The 23,870-nt window shown below is 47.0% G+C and overlaps 1 protein-coding gene across 1 annotated transcript in view; it reads left to right on the top strand.

Annotated features, from left to right (window-relative positions):
- Positions 1 to 23,870, top strand: part of ANKH (ANKH inorganic pyrophosphate transport regulator) — a 174,533-nt gene that overhangs the window by 116,234 nt on the left and 34,429 nt on the right. The window contains exons 2-4 of the mRNA XM_006895007.1: positions 4,260 to 4,476; positions 17,292 to 17,410; positions 18,380 to 18,463. Coding sequence (XP_006895069.1) covers positions 4,260 to 4,476; positions 17,292 to 17,410; positions 18,380 to 18,463 — 420 coding nt within the window. The remainder of the gene's footprint in view (positions 1 to 4,259; positions 4,477 to 17,291; positions 17,411 to 18,379; positions 18,464 to 23,870) is intronic.

Here is a 23,870-nt window from a genome sequence, read left to right as displayed (position 1 = left end):
CACTGCTGTGTTTGGGCCCCTCAGGGCTACTTCAGCCACCAGCTCAGCCCATCTCCTTGAGAATGTTCCTCCTTTAGGGCTTGCCCCTTACTTTTACTGAGCTTGGTGTCCTTTTCCAGGGACTGGCCCCACCAGAGAACCAGTGCAAAGTATGTGAGAGGAAGTCTCTCTCCTGACTTTCAACAGACCCTCTAGATGCACTTTTTTCCAAGACAGATTTGTTTGTTCTTTTGGCAATCCATGGGATGTTACTACTCTTTGCCAGAAGCCAAGTGCAAAGGCATCCGTTTCCCCTGCATTCTCTTTATTATGTATTATTTGGATGCCCTATTAATATGCTTTTTAAACATGTGCTAAGAAATCTTTATGACCTGACTTCTAGGTGAACCTAGATTGGCTTTTGGTCATGGAGAAAGGACAACCAGAGTGATTCTTAGAGGCCAAGGTGATGAAACCTCACCTCAAGTGTCTTGGGTATGTTGTCAGGAGGGCCAGTTCCCGGAAGAAGACAGTGACAAGAGAGGAAAGCAGACCTGATGAGAGGAGTTGGCATGGTGACTTTAACAGTGGGCTCAAGGATAGCAGAGATGATGAAGATGGCACAGGCAAGGGCAGGGTTCAGATCTGCTGTTCAGAAGATCGCTATGACTCTGGTGGCTTGGTGCTAAAGCATTGTGCTGTCAATCCAAAGATACACAGTTCAAATCCACCAGCTGCTGGCAGGAGAAATGTGAACAGTCTCCTCCCGTGGGAAGTTTCTACCTCTGAAAACCCTGTAGAAAACCCAGCTATGTTACGGGTTGATTCGGAACTGACAGTATTCAGTAACAATGAGAATGTAGTTGACTTGGTGGCACTTAGCAACAACAAAATTGGCTTTAAAAGCCAGTGAATGACTTAGCACCTTAAATTCAGGAAAGGTGGGAGGGGAAAAGGCCTGTTCCCAGTGTAAGGACAGATTGCAATTCAGAGTTATCAGAGCCTGGGTTCCTCGAAGCAGAACCTCCTGGGAGATCCCTGGGCAAGTGGTTCATAGGGTGAACACTCTGGGAGGGGTGGGGGAGACAGGGTAGGGCAGGGCAGTAGGCAAGCTCGCTACCCCCTGACGCTGCCATTATCCTGGTCATGGAGAGCCGTGGACTGGGTCCACTAGAATGAGGATGCTTTGATACACCTCCTGGCAGTCATTCATGGGCTGTGTACTGCTCGAGGGGAGAGGCCAGTGCTTAACCACGCCAGAGCTGCCAGAGCCACTTCAGGGGAGCAAGGGTGTCCCAAAGCCAAACCAGGCCCACAGTCGGTTCCGATTCCCAGTGGCCCTGGAGGACAGAGATAACTGCCCCGTGGCACTCCCAAGGCTGTTACCTTTACAGAGACGGGACGCCATAGCTTTCTTCAGCTGGTGGGTTTGAACCACTGACGTTTTCATTGGCAGTCAAGCACTTTAACCACAGTGCCACTAGGGCTCCTTTGATGGATGGCTGCACTGCTTGGTGAATAGGAAGGATCTGGGTAGGGGCCACCAGCGTGCACCACAGAAGGTCTGTGGGACTAGCCTGCGAGTGTCAGGTTTGTGCACGTAGCAGAAGCCCTCTGGCTAGATACACCCCGTGAACAGAGGGTGTGCTTTGTTGGGGGTATAAGGCGTTAGCTTGGCTTTGGTAAAAGAGAAAATACTCTCTCTAAGGCACCATGGCAGAGTGTGTGATCTGAAAGGTGAAGAAGAAAGTTTACGTTGTTACTGGGGGAGAAAACAAAAAAGGAAGAGAGTTAAAGGTACAATTGACAGCGCTTCTCAAAAACGAGCTTGTATAAGACCAGCTTCAGCAGGAGAATGATACTGAGTTCCTCCGCCCAGCACACACATTTGCTCTAGATTGTTTAAAAGTCGTTTGCAAACACTGGCATTTTCTCATCAGAGCATTCTTTTTCCTAACACCACTTTGCATAGAATGTTTAACTGCATCAGGCAGCTATTTCTCTTCCAATGAAAGGAATGAAGCAGCCAGCTTTGGAAGAGTTTGAAGCCCCTTGAGTTCTGCGTAGACAGCCGGAACAAAGGCCTGCAGGCACACCTGGGAGACGGCACTGAGAAGCAGATACCACAGCAGAGCGAGTCACACCAGTTGGTTTGTTCCCACGGTGTGTCAAGTTAGATTGACAACGTGCCGTAATCCATGAGGGAAAGCTGGTGGTGTGGAAGTTGTACAGTTAACCCAAAGGTTGTACATCTCTGTCATTTCAAATCCACCCCCAGCACCTTGGGAGAAAGAAGAGCAACCTCCTCTCATGCCACTTACAATTTCCAAAATCCCACGAGAGGGTCAGCTGTGTGTCCCAGCTCGACAGCAGTGAGTGAGTGAGCAGTTTGGTGGGTTCATTTGGTCATACCGTCTACACAGGTCTCCTGAGGGGTAGTTAACATGCGAGACTGTCCGTGCCCTGATGCAAGTGATACCTGAAAGCACTGCATTTTGTCTATCAGAGGTTGTGTTTGTTTGTTCTTCTATTTGTCTAAACTACAGAGTATTGGGGAAAGAGTGTCCTTTGAAAGCCAGTCCCCAGGGTTTGGGTCTAAATTCTTGCAGTACCTTCCTGATCACATAAGACACTCCCTTGTACACAATCTGCACACCTCCCCTATCAGTGCCATTTGAGGATGCCTGCACACACACAACTTTGTAAAGCAAAAAGGAACTGTCATTCCTTTCTAGAATGCCTGCTACCAATAGGCAGATCAGCCAACAAAATTAAACCTTGTTAAGGTTTTTAAGTCAATGTTCAAGCCAAGATTTTTTGGAATTACCTTCTGATGTTAACATCAAGTACTTGTGTGGATCATTCTGTTTATATTCTAGTTCCTTTAACTTCAACATGTGGATATCTGTATAAAAACTAATATAAGGAAAAATGAAAACCAGAACCCTTTACAAAAAATTACACTGTGATTTGTTTTGTAGGCTGCTCAGAGTCTCTATATTTAAACAACTCAGTGATTCCCATCAAGTCGGAACCCACTCAGAGCTGACCCACCAGTGGGTTTTCAGAGGTTATAAATCACACACGAGACTGCCCATCTTTGTCCTGCAGAGCAGCTGGAGGATTCAAACTGCCCACCTTTAGGTTGGCAGCACATCTCCTTGCCTGCTGAGCCACCACAGCTTCCGAGTCTCTATGTTGTTGTTATGTGCTGTCAAGTTGTCTACAACTCATAGTGACCTTATGAACAGAGGCCCTGAATCCTGCCCTAACCTGAGCCATCCTCACCTCTGACACATCATCGCCACAGCCACTGTGTCACCCTATCTCATCTAAGTCTCTGTAGAGGCTGGTTTTAGACATATGCATCCCTGAGAAGCAGACTTTTTTTTAACTGTTATCATTTTTTATATTATCTTTCTTTTTTATTAATTTTATTATTGAAGTTTACAGAGATGTAGGGTTTCCAGTCATTCATTGTTGCACTTTTCTCCCTGCCCACTTACCCCCTCCCCCAGTTCACTCTTCTCCTTGAAAAGAAAAAGAAAAACTCTTTCATTGTTATGCAATCCCTACCCCCAAGTCCACTCCACTATGCAGCCTTCACTCTGGACTCCTGTCTTAACAATAATACCTAATCATATATCCCTTTTAAACAGTTCTGTCCCTCATCTGTTTCAATGCACTATACATCATTCCTCCCCTCCTTTTCTGTCTTTCCTCAGCCCTGATGTCAGTCCCATTTTACAACAGTGGCCCTATGCACTATTTGTCCTTTTGTCATAGAGATATTTCACTCAGCATAATGTCCTCCAGGGTCATCCATTTTAAATAATATTTCATGAGTTCCTTGTTTTTCAGTGCAGCGTAGTATTCCATTCTGTGACTATACCATAGCTTCTCTATCCATTCGTTTGTTGATGGGCACTTGTGTTGTTTCCAGCTCTTTGCTATTGTGAACAAAGCCTCAATAAACATGGGTGTGCACATGTCTGCTTGGGTGGTGGTTGTGGTTTCTTGAGGGTAAATTCCCAGTAGTGGAATTGCTGGGTCGAGTGGTATTTCTATTTGCAACTTTTTGAGAAAGCACCATACCATCTTCCACAGTGGTTGCACCATTTTACACTCCCACCAGCAGTGAATAAGGGTTTCAGTTTCTCCACAACCTCGTCAGCATTTGATGTTTGCTGTTTTGTTAAATTTTGCTATTCTGACTGGCGTGAGATGATATGTTGTTTTGAGGCATGCATGTCTAAGCTCTGTGTGTGTTGTCTCCACAGGCCTTGAACCGGGGGATTGCCGCTGTAAAGGAAGATGCGGTTGAAATGCTGGCCAGCTACGGGCTGGCATACTCCCTAATGAAGTTCTTCACGGGGCCCATGAGTGACTTTAAAAATGTGGGCCTGGTGTTCGTGAACAGCAAGCGTGACCGGACCAAGGCCGTCCTGTGCATGGTGGTGGCCGGAGCCATCGCTGCCGTCTTCCACACGCTGATAGGTAAGGACTTGGGCCGCCCTGGGAGAACCTGGCTGCGGGCACATCTTCCTCCATCTAAACATGTAGAGTTATTGTCATATGTGATCTTTTTAGTCGTTGTCATATGTTCCCTCTGAAGATTCCAGGGGAGTGGGGGAGGGATTGAGTTTGTGTGCCTCTCTTTAGAAAATGAAATGTTTGCTTTGGGAAGCTGTGGTTTTGTGTCTGATTTCCAAACCACATGTCAGAATAGGAATGGTTTCATTAATAATGGTGGGCATATCTAATGGGAACTCTGGTAGCTTAGTGGTAAAGAGCTGTGCTGAAAACCCAAAGGTACACTGTTCAAATCCACCAGCTGCTCTGTGGGAAGAAGATGGGACAGTCTCCTCCTGTCTGATTTACCGCCTCTGAAAACCTGTGGTTCCAGCTTAAAGGTACACAACAACAATGGCGAGTGTATCTTAAGGGTTGTTGTTGTTGTTGTTGTTGTTGATTACCTTTAAGTCAAGCTCGACTCATAGCAACCCTATGAACAAAAGGCCTAAAGCCTTTCAATAACTATCGACACTTTTCAAAGTTCATAGAGTTTCCGGAGGCATGTTATTTAGGAAGTGGATGCCACTCCTGCTTCCAGTATCTAAGGGTAGCACTTGCCAGTGTCAGAGAAGTCCTGGTGACCCAGTGGTTAAACCACACAGCTCCCTGTGGTTAACCCAGGCCTTGGAAAACCACGTTCCTGAAGAGTCGCTCTGCATCTCCTAGCTTCTGCTGGAGATGAAACCTCAAGGGCATGAGTCCTGGCTTTCAGACAGCTCTCCTGACCTGGTACCCGCATCGGGTGCCCATCTATCAAGCCCAGTTTTAGAAGGCACTGTGAAAGAAACCTCACAGAGCCACTGGGCACAGCCTTACAGCAGCCTGGATGTCAGGGTAAGGAAAGGGGCTGGAGTTGTCGCCCCACCACTGCCTGTCCGCACTCACTCCCCTAACTGGGTATCTTAGGTAAATGGGGTAGGACCTATTGTGGCCTTCATTTTTAACACAGCATAGAGTTTCATACTACGGACCGCGTGGGCAACAGCATGTTGGCTGATTGGCCAGATCATACATCCACGTTTTGATAGTGACCATTGATTTCTGAAGGTGAGCTTTCTCTGCCCAGATTTAGGGCCTGAGTGGTAACTCAGGGCCTGAGAGTTTGCACATGGATCTGTTATTCAAAGAAAAGGTCTGCAGCTTAGTTTAATCTGGGCTGTATTCAAAAAGACTATGTATATTTGAGAAAATTCCTTCATTTTTTTAAAAAAAAATAGGGGAGCTCTGGTGGCCTAGTGGCAAGAAGCTGCACCGTAATCCTAAAAGTACACTGTTTTTTGGGGTTTTTTTGCATTTTAGTAGCTTTATTGAAATTTATATTCCTTAAAACAAAACATAATAGTAGTTTGTTAGGTTACCTCTGAAAATCGAAATTAACACTGATGTATTCAAAATCTTGAAATGTATTAGTTGGTTGTGAAAAAAGTACACTGTTTGAATCGACCAGATGCTATGCTGGAGAAGGAGGGTCAATCTCCTCCTGTACCAGTCAGATCTGATTTGATGGTATACACCCAAAAAAAAAAAAATAAAATAAATTTAAAAATTTAAAAAATAAGAGACTTGCCTAGTTAGGTAAGTTAATTCCACTTTGTTATTTTTGTTTGTTTGTTTTGGCTTCCAAATAAAGTTGGCATTTCTTGTTCTATCAAGGGTTGAATGAGAATTTCAGAGAAATCAAAATTCATTCATTACCATTGAGTTGGAACTGCCCCAGAGCTGACTCACCAGTGTTCAGAGGTCTTCAGAGGCTGTGAATCGCACAGAAGGAGACGGCCCGTCTTTCTCCACGGCTCCTCTGGTGGATTTGAACCACCAGAGTGGCGCTGCTTTTGGGTAGCTGTCAGTAAGGGTGCAAGACAAACTGTGTGTGTGGTGCTGTTGGAAATCTGGAATGAGGAAGTGGAGTTGTTGACATAAAAATCAGCATCATTTTAGAAGTTAAATGTCATGGTTTTCAGTTTTAAGAATATCATAGTACAAGCATTAAACCAGAAAGTTTTTATAGCCCAGATAGATTTAAAAATTGTTTTTTTATCAATTGTGACATTTTTATTATCATTTAGCCTCTTACCTACTTTTGAAAAGTATTTTCTGCAACTACTAAGAAGGTCCTTTTCCTCTTCGAGTTTGTTGGTGTCTGTCCAATCTCCCACCTCCCTCTTCAGTTGCCCTCTTGCTTTCTGTATCTGCGATATCACTCGTCTTTGTTCACATCTTTCCTCTATCATTTGACTTCTAAGCTCCTGAACAAATTGCTTGTACTCAACTACTACCCTAATGGTGGATGTTCAAAAATAATCTTTGGGGTAAAAGGAAAGGCCTGGCATCCCTGCATGTGACAGTAGGAACCCTTCCGGGGCAGTTCCCCTCTGCATCTCATGCGGGAGCCAGGAGCAAGAATGAACTTGATGGCTGTGGGTTTGGTTCTGGCTTCTGGTAAGCTCTCCTGAACCCATAATTTTAGCCACAGGCTCCGAGATACTGCCCTCCATTCCCTCCTCTTCCTGCCATCAAACTTCAGATTCATCTTCCTGCCCAGTGCCAGTTTCTACTCGACGTGAAGCCTGCTGTGGATAGCTCAATCCATGTTCACGTCTTGTGCAACTCACTGCCACTGAGGAACTGACTCCCAGCTGACCCTGCAGTGGGTTTTCAGAAGCTCTAAATCACGTGGGATTAAAAGCATAACTCCCGCAACAATGAATGAATGAGAACCCAAAATCTCTGTAAATGTTCATTAAAACTAATAAAATTTAATAATAATTTAAAGAAAAACAAAACATAACTCCCTACAGTCTACAGCCCCAGAGCTCCCTATCTCGTGTCTTGTTGTTGTTGTTGTTGTGTACCATCAGGTTGCAACCAACCCATGGCTGACCCACCAGCAGGTTTCCAAAGGCAGTAAGTCACATGGGAGTGCTTGCCCATCCTTCTTCCACAGAGCAGCTGGTGGGTTTCAAGCCACCGTGTGCCTTTGGGCTTGCAGCACAGCTTCTTACCATGAGGCCGCTTGTCTTGTGACCATGAAAACAGCTCTTTACATATCACCTGTAACAGTCAGCTCTCAGGTGAAACGACAAGAAAGTCATGATAGAGTTAAAACGAAAGAGCAAACACCCCAGACGTATGTGGCCTGGGCGGCTCTCGCCAGCCTCCTGAATCACATGTGCTTGGGCTGATACCCAGCAGTCTCTCTTTCCTGCAGTGCTGTCAGGAGAGGAAAGTCCTCGGGGAAAGACATCATGCTGCAAAAGGTGAGGGGTCAGCGAAAGAGAAGCAGACCCTTGACGAGATGGGCTGACACAGAGTCAGGAACAGTGGGCTTGGCCGTGACAGGAATGTTGAGGATGGCCCAGGACAGGGCAGACTTCCATCAGGTCTGCTGTTCATAGGGGTCTCTGTGAGTCCTCGTCAGCTCGAAGGCACCTTACCGCGTTTCCCATGTGAACCTCTCCTGGGCAGGTCCTTGTTACAGTGCAAGAAGCTGCAGATACAGATTCAATGTGCTGAACCCAGAGTGCAAATGTGAACACAGCACGCGAGGTTTAATACCTCATTTCTCTGTTCCTTCTCTCAAGCAAGAGTAATCTAACTGCTTTAAGCCTTCGTTTTTGACACAAAAATACGGCCTTAATGACTTTGCCTCTCTTTATCATGATCTTTGATTTTTCTGACGGCTGTAAGGACACATGAGGGCACCAAGGAAGGGGAAGGGTGCTTTGGGGAGTGGGAGGCTTCGGGACCCTGTGAAGAGGCTTGTTTCTTAACTAGATCTGAAGGGCTAAGCCACGGCACAGCACAAGCCTTCCATGTCTGTTCCTCATCTTAGATTCAAAGGCTCAATCAAGAATGTGACGCTCTAAATTAATATTTTACTCTAGGTAAAATTGTAAACGGTGGCTCTCCTTTCCAGTCACATTAACTGAAGCTCGTAGCAGGCAGGCTGTGGTTTCGGGGACAAACTGCACTCTGTACATTGTTGTTTGTTCGTTTGTTTACTTCTAATTCTTTGATCCCCTGATGTTTCGCTCCCTCCTCTACCTGTGTAAAACGTCATCGCCTTTCCCAGCATGGTGCTTTCTGCATGTTTAACTGTCATCATTTCTCTTCTCAGATGTTCTCAGCTACTGCTTAAAAGTCCACCCACTTCCCATATCGATGTCGTGAATGTGAATGAGGTATTTTGTCTGTAAGGAGACCCTCCACTGGCATTAAAGAGCGGGTCTCCTGCTTTGAGTGTGGGGGGATTTTGTTCCAAAAGTGACCCTCCCCAGGCCTAAAGAATAAGAATAAGACTGTCAGGTTCACTCACCTTTTAAATAATCCAGTGCCCACCTGTGCCATCAGTGCCTTGATAAAATATACATAGAAACAGCTGGCATTTTCATGCCAATTCTGGTCCTACTGCACTAAGACTGGCCATAGAGGTGACAGCTGTACAAAAGGCCTGGTGACCGATAGACTCTGTCACAGTACACACAGTAGGCATGCTGACCAATATGCATGGTGACAATACACCCGGCACACCGACAGCTGTGGTTCGTAAACAAGCCTGTGTCTTCAGTACTGACAGCAAGAAGGACCCTGGTGAGAGCTGTATTCAGTCAGCATGGGCTTTTGAGAGCAGGAAGATGGAGCCCAAAGTCAGATCAAGGGAGTGAGGGCCACCCCTGGACTTGAGAACACAGCCCAGGCTAAAGAAGAAAGGCAGGCGCGGCTGGGGAAGACAAGATGCTGAAGGCAGGGAGTAGCATGGACTTGGAAGCTGGAGAAGTAAAAGCATGGAGAAGCACAGGGCTGGTTGAGAGCTGAGAGGACAGCCGCCTTGCGCTGAGGCTGTAAGGAGGTTAGAACCCAGCAGACATCAGGAGGGAGAGAGGAGGGGGCCAAGGGAGGGGGCAGTGGGCAGGGATAGCGCGAGGCCTTAGAACGTACAACTGCAGCCTGAGGCCTCCAGCGCCCCCCACCCCAGGGAGCAGTAATTGTCACACCTGAGGGACAGCCTTCTTCAAGGCAAAGCTTCATCTCCCATACTTTGGACATGTAGCGAGGTGAGGCCATTCCTTGGAAAGGAACATAAATGCTTGGAAAGATGGAGGGGTCAGCGAAGGAGGGAAGAGCCCCAGTGGGATGGGTTGGCATGATGGATTGACAGCAGTGGGCTCCAGTATGTCAGAGACTGTGAGGTTGGCACAGGGTAGGACAGCACTCACGTCTGCTCTTCATAGGGTCACTATATGGAAGTCATACTCAGCAGCACCTGACAGCAATCTTGTTCTGGTTTTCAAGGAGCCTTGGCTGCAAGATGGTTAAGGCCTTGCATGCTAACCAAAAGGTTGGCAGCGTGAACCCACCACTGGGTCTGCAGGAGAAAAGGCCTAACAAGCCATTTCTTTATTTTTTTTTTAATTATTAATTTTAATGAAAGTTTACAGAGACTTTGGATTTCCATTCATTCATTGTTGCACTTTTCTCCCTGCCCACCCCTCCCCACCCTGTTTGCTCTTCTCTTTGAAAAGTAAAAGAAAAATCTTTTCATTGTTATACAATCTCCCCCCCTAAGTCCACTCCACTATGCAGCCTTCCTTCTGGACTCCTGTCATGACAATAATAACTAATCACATATCCCTTTTAAACAGTTTTCTTTATCTGTTTCAATGTAGTATACATTATTGAACCCATCTTGCTCAGTCTCCCCCCAAGCCCCAATGTCAGTCCTGTTTTACAGCAGTGGCCCTGTGCAGGATTTGTCCTTTTGTGACTGAGATATTTCACTCAGCATAATGTCCTCCAGGCTCACCCACTTTGAATAATATTTCATGAGTTTCTTGTTTATCAATGCAGCGTATTATTCCGTTGTGTGAATATACCAGAACTTCTCTATCCATTCATTTGTTGATGGACACTTAGGTTGTTTCCAACCCTTTGCTATTTTGAACAAAGCTGCGATAAACATGGGTTTGCAACCCATTTCTATGAGGATGATAGCCCCGGAGCCCCCAGGGGCCGGTTCTCCTCTGTCTGTAGGTTGCTATTAGTCAGAGTGGAGTGTAGCAGCACACAGGAACACACACCTTTCAAATATGCTCCCTCCTCCCCACCTCCACTGTGTTTAAGCCCATCGCTGTGGCCACCATGTCAGTGTCAGTCCGTGTCTTTGAGGGTCCCCTCTCTTTCACTGACCCTCTTCTTTCCCAAGGATGATGTCCCCCTTCAGAGTCACGGGGCAAAGGGTCTCCTACCCTTGTCTCTAAGGAGCGTTTTTGTTCACTTCTTTCAAGACAGATTAATTTGTTCTTCTGGCAGTCCACGCAATCACTCATATTCTTCACACACACCACAGTTCAAAGGCAGCAGTTCTTCTTGGGTCTTTATTCATTGTGCAACTTTCTCACATATGTACAGACAATTGAAACATGCCATGGCTTCAGCTAGGCACACCTTAGCCCTCACAGTGACGCCCTTGCTCGTTGGCACTTTAAAAGAGAGCCTTGCAAGCAGAATAGCCCATTGCAATATGATCTCATTTCTTGACCCCTGTTTCCACGATGATTGTGGATCTAAGTAAAATTAAATCCTTTACCAGCCATGTTTTCTTCAATAACAAGATTTTTTTTTCTTTTTACAAGATCTCTTAGGTTCTGTTTATTTGTTTCTTTATACTTTCATGACTTCTTAAAGACGTTGTTTAATAGGGGGACAACTAGATATATTTTAGAGAGCTCTGCTAGCCTGGTGAGTAAGGAGTTGCACTGCCAACCCAAAGGCTGGTAGTTCAAGTCCATCAGCTGCTCCTCTGGGAAAAGGTGACTGTTCCTCTCTCAGGCAATATACAGCCTCTGAAAACCCTCTGGAGGGTCAGCTATGAGTCAGTCCGACTCTATGGCACCCAACAGGCAGCACCAAGGTGTATTATAGCATTCTGCATACTCTCCTTGGTAGGATTTTCCCAGGCTGTGTGTATTTCACTATTATTCCAGGCACTGGCCACCCTGATTCCCAGGCTGATACTCTGTCCTGGGATTTCTCTGTTTGCCCTTCAGCATTCGACACCCTGCCACAGTTGTGGATGTGATGAGGTGCCCTTGAGCCACTTCTGACTTCTTCTTATTATTATTGTTGTTGTTGTTGCCGCCTCTGGGTAAGCCAGTCCATCTCACGGAGGGTCTTTACCAAGAACAATACACTCCCACATCGATTAATAACCCGCCGTCCCTGGAGCATTGGCTTTCCTTCTGAGGGATTCCTCTTTGCATCAGTTAATGGATCATGGGGGGACATTTCCAGCAGGCTTGGGTCAGAGGTCACTAAAAGCTCTTTGGTTCTGTCACCTGTTATTAATTGCATGTGCCCTTCATAATAGAGGACCCTCTTACTAGGCCCACTTTGTCGCATTTGCAGTGATTAAGAATTCTTTTCCATCCCACCTGAAACATCCGGTTGATTACTCGTCACAGATGCTGTCTTTTTCACAAACTGGAAGTCTCGCCTGCATCAGAGAAATCTGTTGGCTCCATTTTTTCCCCAACATCGTGGGCTCACCTGACGTCTCTGTGTCATATTTTCATAGCTTTTTTTTTTCACGCTATTTCAAACTTTGTCACAAAACTATTACACCTTTCATCTCACGTGCTTCGGGCATGTTGTCAAGAGAGGTTAGAATAGGAGTAAGACTTCATCCCGGGAAAGGTCAGTGCAAGAGAGGAAGATCCTCAATGAGCTAGAGGGACATTATGGCTGCAGCAGTGGATTCAAGCACAGCCAAGGTCGTGAGGACACTGCAGGATAGAGCAGGGTTCAGATCTGGACTTCACAGGGTCCACAGGGCCACAGACGACAGCACTGCACACCTGACAGACCCCAAGTGTAGTGTAACCATAACTGCTACACCGGGAACCAGAACTTCGCATGATTCACTTCATGCAGTGGTCTGAGCTGTGCAGGAAATATTTCTGAAGCGTGCCCCTGCGTGTTTTCCCTGCCTTTCCCCACCACCACTTTTGGACCTCACTGGCAAGATGGGCATCTTCCTAGCCTTGAGACATTTGCAGTTGGTGGTGACCGTCCCCCAACCTGGCTATTGGGCATCTATTGCAGGCACAGGCTCTTCTCCAGAAACTGTGGGCGAGCCACGCCGCTGTTACTGGACGCAAGAGGTTCTTTCTGTAGCCAAATCACCAATAAGACCAACAATTGCAGTATCCATAAGCACTTTATTACGCAGATCTAGGAGATAGCCAGTCACCTCCAAGACTGCCTCCCTGTCTGGGAGTGGTCACTGGGGTGCATTGCTGTACAGAGGTAACTCATGGTTGCTGTGATGCTAAACACTGTGACACTAATGTGTCAAATGTGATAATGGTCACCCAAGGTGGACAGTGTTTGGTGGAGCTCCTCGATTAAAACAAGCCTGGAAGCAGGAGTGGCATCCACTTCCAAAATGGCTTGTCTCTGGAAACTCTATGAACAGTGCTCAGGCCTTTTGTTCGAAGGGTTGCTATGAGTCGTCTATGACTAGACGGTACCTAACAACAACATCAACAACATAGTTTTATAACTGATACATATATATAGAATTCTGAACTTATTCATACCATCCTATCACCATCGTACAGCACTGCCCTCCCACAACCCTTGATTTAGAATAAAGCTTCTCAAGTTTGCCTCTTAGTAAAGTGCACATATCTCATCCTGTTACTAGATGGGAGAAATCGTTTTTTAAATCTTTTACCTCAGGGCACATGGGAAAAGAGAGAGAGAGAGAGAAATAGAGACAGAGAGAAAGAGAAAGTGTTGTTTCAGTCAATGTTAGTATTTCCTGGCATTTTGCAAAAAGTGTTGGTCACTGTCGAGCAGCAGTGATTAGGAAATGGCTCGCCACCCACATTGGCTGAGGTTGGGGGAGCTGAGCAGGCATGGCCTTGGCACAGGGAGTCAACACACTGCAAACCAAAAGGTTAAAGGTTTGAGTCTACCCAGAGGCACCTCAGAAGAAAGGCTTCCAAGAATCCACCACTGAAAACCCCAGGGAGCACACCTTCCCTCTGACACACATACCCGAGTCCACGCCCTGCGGCTGGTCAGCTCGCTAAAGTCACTGTCTATCTGTAAATAGGTCAGGCCAGGGTCCTCGAGCCCACCCGCCTCAATCCAGCTGTGCAGAAATCCCATTTAATATAGTGCACAACCTTCTGCTCTTAAGGAATGCCAGCTGCTTCTGAACAGTTTTGGTAAGGCCATTTGTAGAAGCTGAAGGTTCCTACATGCTGCTAAGGCAGCTAGCCAGCTAATTATGGCCTTTATTGCAAAGCATCTTAAACAAATTACCCCCAGCCAGCGCCCTGGCTGGAACTAGCTAGCGGGCGTGGGGGAGGGGAGAGGCTGGGCGGAGCCCTTGCTGGGATGCATTCCAGTTCCTGCAGCACAGAAGCTTCTAGTTCTAATCGCATCCTTCCTCAAGTAAGGACACCTGGGAGAAAGAGGCAAAGATGGCTGGGTGCCCAGGGGACCCACGGCCCCCAGATACCCAGGGATGGCGTCGAGCGTACCCAGCCGGGGGCTCAGGCTCGGGGAAAGGCCATGCCGTCTTGCAGTCAGCACAGCACTTGTCTGTCAGGGCTCAGTGTCGCCCTGTACAGAGGCCACATTTGAAGGTTTGGATGAAACGTTGTATCGTTGTTGTTAGGTTCCTGTCAGTTGACTGTGACTCCTTATGACCCTACACACAGCATACAGCCACCTTACACAGTCCCAGGCTGCCCTCACAAGCTCCTTACTGAAGCCCATTGTTGCAGCCTGGAGGGTCAAATCAATTCTAAGAAAACCAGGAAAAACCAGACCCACGGGTTGGTGGAGATGGAGGTGAGCGTCTGACTCACAGCCACCCTCTGTGAGTTTTCCAAGACTGCAGGATGAGTGAGCTCTGATGGTCTAGTAAGGAGTTGTCCTGACAAGCCACAGGCCGGTGGTTTGAGTCCACAGAGGGAGGAAGTTGGGCAGTCTTCCCCGTGTGATTCACAGTGACTGGAAGGTCAGCCATGCGCCGGTGCATTGAACTGTTGAATTTGAAACCTGAGCAGGCAAGAGGCTGTGGGTGCGTCCAAACTGCTGACCTTTTACACCACAGTCCAAACACACACAGACCCCACTCCACACCTTGACCAGGGCTCCTTGAATAGCATAGTCTCTAAACTCATTGAACTCATTGTCCCGTTCTGACTGGTGGCTCCAGTGGGTTCCTGAGGCCGAATCACAGGGGAGGAGATCACCCACCTTTCTGGACAGCAGCACCCTAGTAGATTCAGACCATCAGCGAGGTGCGGTCTTGGGGTAGAAGTACAGCTCAGGCTCCCGAAGGACCATGCCCGCCCCCCCCCAGCCCCAGCGCTCCCTGGACATTGTATTAAGTTGGGGTGTTTACAGAGGAAAGGAGTGAAATGGATCGTGACATTTCTGATTGTCTTCCTTTCCTGCAGTGTTGAAGCACAGAGACCACAGCAGGCAGCTTTAAGGAACAGGGGTTTCTTTTCTCACCACTCTGAAGGTTCAATTCCGGGTCAGGCTCAGCCTTGCCCATGCCTTCCTGGCTGGCATTCCTTGGTCCTTTGCTCCGTGGGTCTCCTCGGGTGGCACCGCCTCCCTCAGTTTGCACGCCTGCCTCTGTGTCCACTCTGATCTCTTTACAACGCAGAAGTGATTAGTTTAGAACCCTCCTTCTCTAGTATGGCCTTTTCAGAGTGGCAGTAGATTGGTTGTTGAAGGCTTGTTACATATTTAGAGCACAACCATAGGTGTGGGGTTAGCAGTTCAGTCTGTAATCCTGGGCAGCACAAGCCAACATCAGACCCAGCCTGGAAGGCTCAAACCACGTGTCCCATCTGCTCTGAACTACCCAGACGACTAATGTGAAGGGAGTCTGTCTGTCTCTGGTTCTCTCTCTCTGTGTTCTGTTTCTCCATCCCTCTCCCCCTCTCTCCACCCTCTGACCTCAGTACACAGTTCTGCTGTCCACAGCATTGTCACTAGTCAGGCGTACCCCTGTGCCCCAAGAGAGAGGCCCTCCGTTCTCTGTCCCAGCTCCACTGCCCTGTGCCCTTCCACCTCCATCAGGGCATGGCCTCATTAACACAACGCTAGACTGCACTGTGGGAGGTTGTGTCATCAGACCACATCCACAGATGTGGGGTAAGGATTTCAGCACCTTGACGTCCTCAGCCTTTGGGCAGAGCGGGGAATAGCAGTATGCCCACATAAGTCCATTTATGCCACAGCTCTAAATGCTATTTCTATTCCCAGCTTTCAAATGATATTGCCGGATTATTTATTTCCTTTCCCAGGTTTTTTTTAATTAAATTTTTTAATTTTAATGAACATTTACAGAGATTTTGGGTTTCCATTCATTCATTGTTGCACTATTTTCTCTACCCTCCTCCCAGTTCGTTCCTCTATTTTTTCCCCTTGAAAGTATGTTTTAATTGTCCATTGCCACAATGCTTGTCAAAGCCAGTTTTAATTCATCTCCTTTGTCAGTGTGTCCCTTGCCATTCTCTATCACTCCTCCCTGAGAGAAACTTCACCCTGATTCATAAGGGAAAGGGGACGGCGTACTCTCTTAGCTACTTCCTGCTGAAAAGGGACTCTGTAGGTTTGAGGGTGAAGATCTTCTCTCACTACTCTAAAGGGCCCCTTTGGCGATAGGAAATATGTAGACTATTGTGGAGATTGCTTTTGGAATTTAGATGCACTGTTATCAATTGTGCTTAACCATACATGTTCATATCCTTGAAGATGTACCATGAAATTATTGCAGCCTAAAAGACACAAATTTAACTAACAAGTTAAAAGTACATGAGTCAAAAATTAAAAGTAATAATATTCCAAGTAGAGGTTCTAACAGTGACACAAAACAAGTTACAGAGGGAAGGTAGTTCTTAAAATAAAAGGCTTATTGACTAGCACTTTGTCTATGATAGTATAAAGGTTAGGAACCACAAGATATAGAGGTTCAACTGTGTCATTTATTGTTCTTAAGTCCTGGACCAAATTCCATCTACCACTGGGTTGTTTTACAGCTTGGAAGTCCACATGCAAGGCAGAGGTGAAGTAAGGAGCTGCTTATGAGGTTTTCCATCAATTCCAACAACTAAGAAATAGTGAGAAGAGTTGGGACCTCAGAAAGCTTTTAGGACCAAATAGTAGGCTCTTGTGTCCAGGAGAAAATGAATATACTTACCAGTAATGTTAATGCTCACCCACAGCTCTTCTGGGAGGATCTAAATCATTGAAGGGCCCTCCTTTGTTTCCAGCTGGGAGCTGGGGCCTGTCAGTCCTGTCAGCCACGAGGAATTGCCAAACTGCTTTCCATAATGGTTGCACCATTTCACATTTCCACCCAAGACTGTAAATCTGTAGAGGAGAAGACAGATTGAGCTTTCCCCTGAGGGCTGACTAATGGATTTGAACCTCCAGCCTTTTCAGTTAGCAGACCAGCACTCAACCCAGAGCACCACCAGGGCCCCTTACACATCCATGAAAGACCGACCTGGTCAGGGAGAACCAGAGTCACTTGGATAGATGAGGTTATCGGTCACTTCCTTCTGTCTGCTTCCCTGAATTTCCAAATTTTCCAACAGCATACAAATGCTGCCTCTCACATGTGTTAACTCTTGTGATAGCAGGCCCTTGAAGAGATGATTTTCTGAGTATCGCCATGTGTGTTTCTTGACCCTCTTCAGCATACAGCGACTTAGGCTACTACATCATCAACAAGCTGCACCACGTGGATGAGTCAGTGGGGAGTAAGACAAGAAGGGCCTTCCTGTACCTCGCTGCCTTCCCCTTCATGGATGCCATGGTGAGTGGGGAGGGCCCCCCCCCGGGCCGCCTCGGGGCGTCACATCACGGGATTTGTCTGCATTTGTCACAGGTCCTGGTGGGTGACAAGAGGGCCCATTTCAAAAACTGGGCTCCAGGGGAAGAAGTCCTTTCCTACTATATTCAGGATCAAGGGGTCAGCCTAGGTTTTCCACACGCTTATTACTTCTGTGATTAAAAACACCCTCGGCTTTAGGGAACATACTGAGCGGATTTTGTGATGTTGACGACCAGCTTTGCTCATTTAGCTCAGAGCCACTCACTTGCAAAGAAAAAAAAAAAAATCACACCTCACTTATATCACCTTTATAGCATGAAGGTGGTCAGATGATAATGTCTTCTGCTTACATATGTCCTGGATAATCTTAACAGAGACAAGTGTCCCCAGTAATGAGCAGTGCTGGAAGACGGCCCTTTCCTCAGGCTCGCTTTTTAAATGTGTGTGTTGGTCCGTCTCATTTTGTTACCAGCACTTCCCCCCAATAGATCAACGTTCTGCAAGTAGTGGACATGTGAGCCAGAGAACATAGTTTCCCTAGAAGATGAGGCCAGGCAGAAATGCATGGAGCGCCTCTGCTGAACGTGCTGAGTAATGGCTTGTCTGTAGTTGGGCTGTATAGGAGTGGCCTCGCTGAATCTCCGCTGATTTGCACTGTTGCAACATGTGCATTGTTGTACATGAGGATTCTGGTTCTCAGCTGTGATTGTAACCTCTCTGAAGGGGTCTCCTTGGAACCAGTACCAAATAATGCTGTCCGCTAGCCAAGGCCACTTCCAGTCCTGACGCAAGCCCAGCCAGCAGACGTGGTCACAGTCATCTGACCCACCAGGGGCTGGACCAGGGGGATACTGCTATGCATTGTGGAGGTACACTTTGCCTCAGGAACTCCCAGCCAGTTGTCCTATCCAGAAACGTGTGTCTAATGACAGATTCTTTTGTTTCTGGCAGGCGTGGACCCATGCTGGCATCCTCTTAAAACACAAATACAGTTTCCTGGTGGGATGTGCCTCAATTTCAGATGTCATTGCTCAGGTATGGCCCGGCAGGTCACGCAGAGCTCCTTTCCATGCGTGAGCAGATGCTGTTGTGACAGCCCGTCCAGCCCCTTCTGTCCCATTTCTGTCCTCTGCCTGCCCTTCTTCACCCAGGCTGCCTCAACCTATTGCATGAGTGTTTGTTAAGTAAACACATAAATGAAATGCCCAGTGATTAAAGGATATTATGAGCTCTGGTGGCCTAGTGGTAAGAAGCTCCACTGAAATCCCAAAGGCACATGGTTCGAGGCCACCAGCTGCTCTGTGGGAGAAGGATGGACAGTCTCCTCCCATGTGATTAGCTGCCTCTGAAAACCTGCTGGCGGGTCAGCTATGGGTCAGTGCCGACTCCATAGTACACAGCAAACAACAGCAACAATCTTGCTAGAACGAGAGTTGAATGGATTGAGTAGCTGAGGGGCTGACCTTCATTTTTAAAGCAGTGCATGTGGAATGACCACAGAGTCTTACCTCACCTATTCTTGGGTGGACGGAGGGCCACTGTGCTTGACTTAGCTCCCGCTCTGGGCAGCTCAGCAATGCACAATCATTCTCACAGCCTGTGTGTGTGTGTGTGCGGTCAGGAAGGCCAGTTCCTGGAGAAGGACACCATGCTTGGAAAAGTGGCGGCTCCATGAATGAGAGGAAGTCTCCCAAGGAGATGGACTGGCGTCTGTGAGGCTGGCGCAGGGTCGGGCAGGGGTCTGTTCTGCTGTATGTACAGCCGCTGTGAGGAAGAGCCATCTGGACCGCACTGGACAGCAGCCGCCCCTGTGGACACGTCACGGCCCAGGGGATCAACTCTCAGCGGCTGACCAGAAGCGGGGCTGTTTGAACCTGCCACTGGCCACGCCAAGGGGTGAAGACCCGGGGGTTACACCTGAGAAATTACAGCCTTGGACACTGCAGGGGGCAGTTCTGCCCAGTTTTGTGAGGCTGCTGTGAGTCGTAACTAACCTGAAGGCAGTGGGTTTTAGCAACTTTTTAAATTCTAGAGCGAGCACTCTTAGGAATAGATAGAGAGATAGATAGATGGGTAGGTAGGTGGATAGATACACACACATAATGCTGCTCTTTACATTGTCATAAGGTTCTGCTTGTCACACATCATTCTTTGTTACTTAAAAGACGCAGGAAATTCGGGAGCTCTAGTGGCCTTGTGGCATGAAGCTGCACCACATAAAATCCTGAAGGTGCATGGTTTGAATCCGCAAGATGCTCACCAGGAGAGGGACGGGCATTCTCCTCCTGTGCCAGTCTGATTGGACTTGACGGTACACAATAAGAAAAAAAGTAAAAAAAGATATTTTTTAAAAAAAGATGCAGGACATTATCTCATGGTCTTTGACCTGATTGCCTTCTGAGAGGAGGTCCTCGTTGCGCTCTTCCGTCCAGTTCTCCAGCGTCTGGCTCCCAGCCTGGCCTTCTAGTCTCAGTCTCCTGTCCCCTCCCACCAACGATACCTTGTGGAAGATTCGAGATGAAAATGTGATGGGCCCAGGGTTCACCCCACTCCTGTAGTCAGGGGTTTGGGGAAAAGAGAATTGATGCCTTTGAGCTGTGGTGATGGAGAAGAGTGTTGAATATTCCATGGGCTGCTAGGAGAACAAACAGCTTTGTCCTGGAGAAGGTAAAGCTGGAATGCTCTTTGGAGTCAAGGATTCTGAAGCTCCATCTGACATACTTTGGGCATGTTGCAAGGAGGGACTGGTCCTTGGAGAGAGACATCATGTTTGGGAGAGTGGAGGGACGGCGCAGGAGAGGAAGACCCTCGATGAGATGGATTGATTCTGTGAGTGGGGTGGTGGGAGTGAGTGTGTTGGAGACGGCGAGGTTGGCACAGGATAGAACGGCGTTTAGGGCTCTTGTACATAGGGTCGCTATGAGTTGCAAGCGACTCGATGGCACATAACAACAACCACTCTTAACACAGGAGGTCTCTGAGCGCCTTCCTTCAGATGCTCAGTTCCACCCTGTGAAGCTGTGTCTACATTGTTCTCCCGCTCTTTTGCTGTTGTACACCTCGACCTGCAGCCACCATTTCGAAACCAGCTACCGCTGCACGGCTTAAAAGAGGTCATGACAGTCACCATTGCTGGTGAGCTGACCCCAGCTCGTTAACAGCCCTCCACTGGGTTGGTGAGGTGTCATTCTTCCCCCACTCCCTCCTAAATTTTTAAGTGAAAGTTTACAGTTCATGTTGGGTTTTCCCACAATCATTCATAGGCATTTTGTTTTGTAAGATTAATTGCCATGGATTAATGTAATTACAGGGTGAGGAAATCAGTCTTATGGAAGAAGACTGTCTCATCTTTACCTCAGGGAGCAGCTGGTGAGTTCAAACTGCTGACCTTTTAAGTAAGCATCTCAGCACTCAACCCACTGGACCCACCGGGGCTCCCTAGCACACGGGGAGTACTGCCCTCCAGGCCAAGAATTACATTTCCAAACTGTTTTCTCCAGCAGCCCTATGAAGGCGGGCAATATCAGTCCTGTTCCTGTTTTGTGTGTGTGTCCAGAAGTGCACCCACATTGCCCCTGAATAGCTCTGCATTTTCTTTGTGAGCTATTGGAGATTTTTTTTAACCTAGTTTTATGGTAGTTCACTCTTGGCACCAGTGGCCAGGAAATCAAAACACGTATTGCGATGAGAAAGTCTGCTGTCAGGGACCTCTCCAGGGTGTTGAAGAGCAATGGTGTCACTCTGGAGACTAAGGTGTGTCTGATACAGGCTATGGTCTTTGCAATCACTTGTTATGCATCAGAGAGCTGGACAATGACTAGGGAGGATAGAAGGAGAATTGATGTCTTTGAGCTGTGGTGCTGGAGAGGAGTATTGAATGTACCCTGGACTGCCAAGAAAACAAACAAATTCAACCTGGAGAGGGTTAAACCAGGCTGCTCCTTGTAGGCAAGGATTCTGGCGCTTCATCTGACATACTTTGGGCATGTTGCAAGGAGGGACAGGTCCTTGGAGAGAAACATCATGCTTGGGAGGGTGGAGAGATGGCACAAGAGGGGAAGACCCTCTATGGGGTCGATTGATTCAGTGACTGGAGTAATCGGGATGGGTGTGTCAGAGGCAATGTGACTGGCACAGGATAGAGCAGGGTTTAGGACTGTGGTAGATAGGATCGCTATGAGCTGCAAGTGACTCGATGGCATGTAATAACAACAATGGTAGTTCATCCTCAGAGAGAGGAACAAAACTGCTTAATTGTCAATAGTCACTTAAGGGACCACTTCAGCAAGTAGTAGAGACATTTCTACAACATGATGAGGAATTTAATGTCCCTGAACTGGGCATGAAATGTAAAAATGGCAACTGTTTTACATATGTGTATGTGCGTTTACACACACGTACACACACTCTTTTATGTGTATATAAATACATGTGTGTCAGAGATGGTGAGATTGGCTTAGAATAAGACAAGGGTCAGAGCAATTGTTTAGGTTTTGCTATGTGTTATAGTCTGCTTGACGGCACATAATAACAACAATAATAAATCGATATATGTATGCAGGTCTGTGTTTGCATGCATATACATACCTCTCTATGTATGTACATATACATATTTTACTTGGATCCACAGTCAAAACCCATGGTCGCAGCTGTCAAGAAAGAAATGATGTAATTACATTGGGAAAGTCATCTGTCAAGTACCTCTCCAAAGTGCTGAAGCTTAAAGACTAAGGTGCACTAAATCCAAACCCTAGTTTTTTCGGTTGCTTCCTGTACATAGAGGAATCAATGCCTTTGAATTGTGGTGTTGGAGAAGAATATTGAATATCCCCCAGACTACCAAAAGAACTGACGCATCTCTCTTGGAGGAAAATGCAACCAGGGTGCTCCTGGGAGGCAAGGAAATTGAATCATCTTGAATTCTTTGGGCATGTTGTCAGGAGAAACCAGTCCTTAAGAGAAGAAACATCATGCAAAGAAAAGTGGAAAGTCAAAGAAAGGGAGGAAGACCCTCGAGGGTCAGGATGGGTGGACACAGGGACTGTAACAATGGGGTCAGGTATATCAGAGATTGTAAGGAGGGCAGGGATTGTAAGGGATCGGGCAAGGTTTAGATCTGGTGTTTATAGGGTTGCTGTGAGTCAAGGTTGACGCTATGACACCTAGCAACAATAAGTGTGCATGTGTCTGTATAAAAACACACACTTCAATGTATGTATGTATACATATAAATGTGTATGAGTATATATATTTCCAAATAGTATATATACTACCAAGCCAAAGGTTGTATATCCCTAGTATGTCCACTTGGCGTACAGAGGTAACTTGTGATTGCTGTGAAGCAGAACACTGACACTGATGTATCAGATGCGTTAATGCGTACCCATAGTGGACAGTGTTTGGTGGAGCTCCCCAGTTGAAACAAGCTTGGAAGCAGGAGTGGCATCCACTTCCATAAATAGTTTGCCTCCAGAAACCCTGTGAACCTGGAGAGAGGATGAAAGTCACACAAGTGTTGAGGACTTTTGTTCATAAGGTCGCCTACGACTTGACAGCACTTAACAACAACATATATGCGTCTGTATGTGCATGCATATATCTACAATGTATATGCACACTCACAGTCTTACATTTACAGATATGTACACGTACCATAATTAAGGTGAAGCTCTCATGGCTCAGTCCATAGGGAGATGCATGGCTAACCCAGAGGCAGCACTTCTCTGGTGTCTGGTGGTTCGAATCTGCTATTGCTCTTCAGGAGAAAGATGGGTCCTCTCCCTTGAGATTTACAGCCTCTGAAGCCTACTGGAGGGTCAGCTGTGAGTCGGTTCCAACTCTGCAACACAGAGTGAGTGAGCGGCCACAGTTCAAGAATGAGTTGACACCATCAGTCCCATGCTCATTTGTAGACGTGTGGCTTTTAAAAGGAAATCTCTTGAGAAAGAGTTAACATTGCCGAAGATAAATATAGTACTCTTCCCATCCAAAGACAGGAAAAACTCTCCTGCAAAAAGCTCCTTGCCAGTTACGCCCACAACCATTTTCCATCTCAATTTAAAGCCTGGGCCTGGCCCTACCTACCCAGGCCTGGCTTGGGAGTTCAGAATAAACAGATCTGCTTAGTACAAGTGACTGGGGCTGGCTCCACATGCCATCTGGCCTTGGCCTGTTCCTGGCGGGGTAGTTATTTAAAATCTTGTTGTTTTTCTGCAGTTTGGATGGGGGCATTAAATTCCTTTTCTCCTCTTAAGTCATTTCCCCTCCAGGCTTTTGTTTTATTGATTCCACAGTCATCACTTTTTTTGCATTTTTCTCTATAACTCTGTAGTTTATAGTGTCGTGTGCATTCAGGACTCAGCTAATGGCCTGTCCTTGCCCTGTACCTGCACTGGTGTCATTCCTGAAGGCATTTGTAAATGACCCATGTTGGTCGTGATGA

Source organism: Elephantulus edwardii, unplaced genomic scaffold (genome assembly GCF_000299155.1).
Source record: "Elephantulus edwardii isolate Elephantulus edwardi_28Jun2011 unplaced genomic scaffold, EleEdw1.0 scaffold00153, whole genome shotgun sequence".
Lineage (NCBI taxonomy): Eukaryota > Metazoa > Chordata > Mammalia > Macroscelidea > Macroscelididae > Elephantulus > Elephantulus edwardii.
Note: the sequence above shows the minus strand (reverse complement) of the source record. Positions and strands in the feature narration are given on the sequence as shown.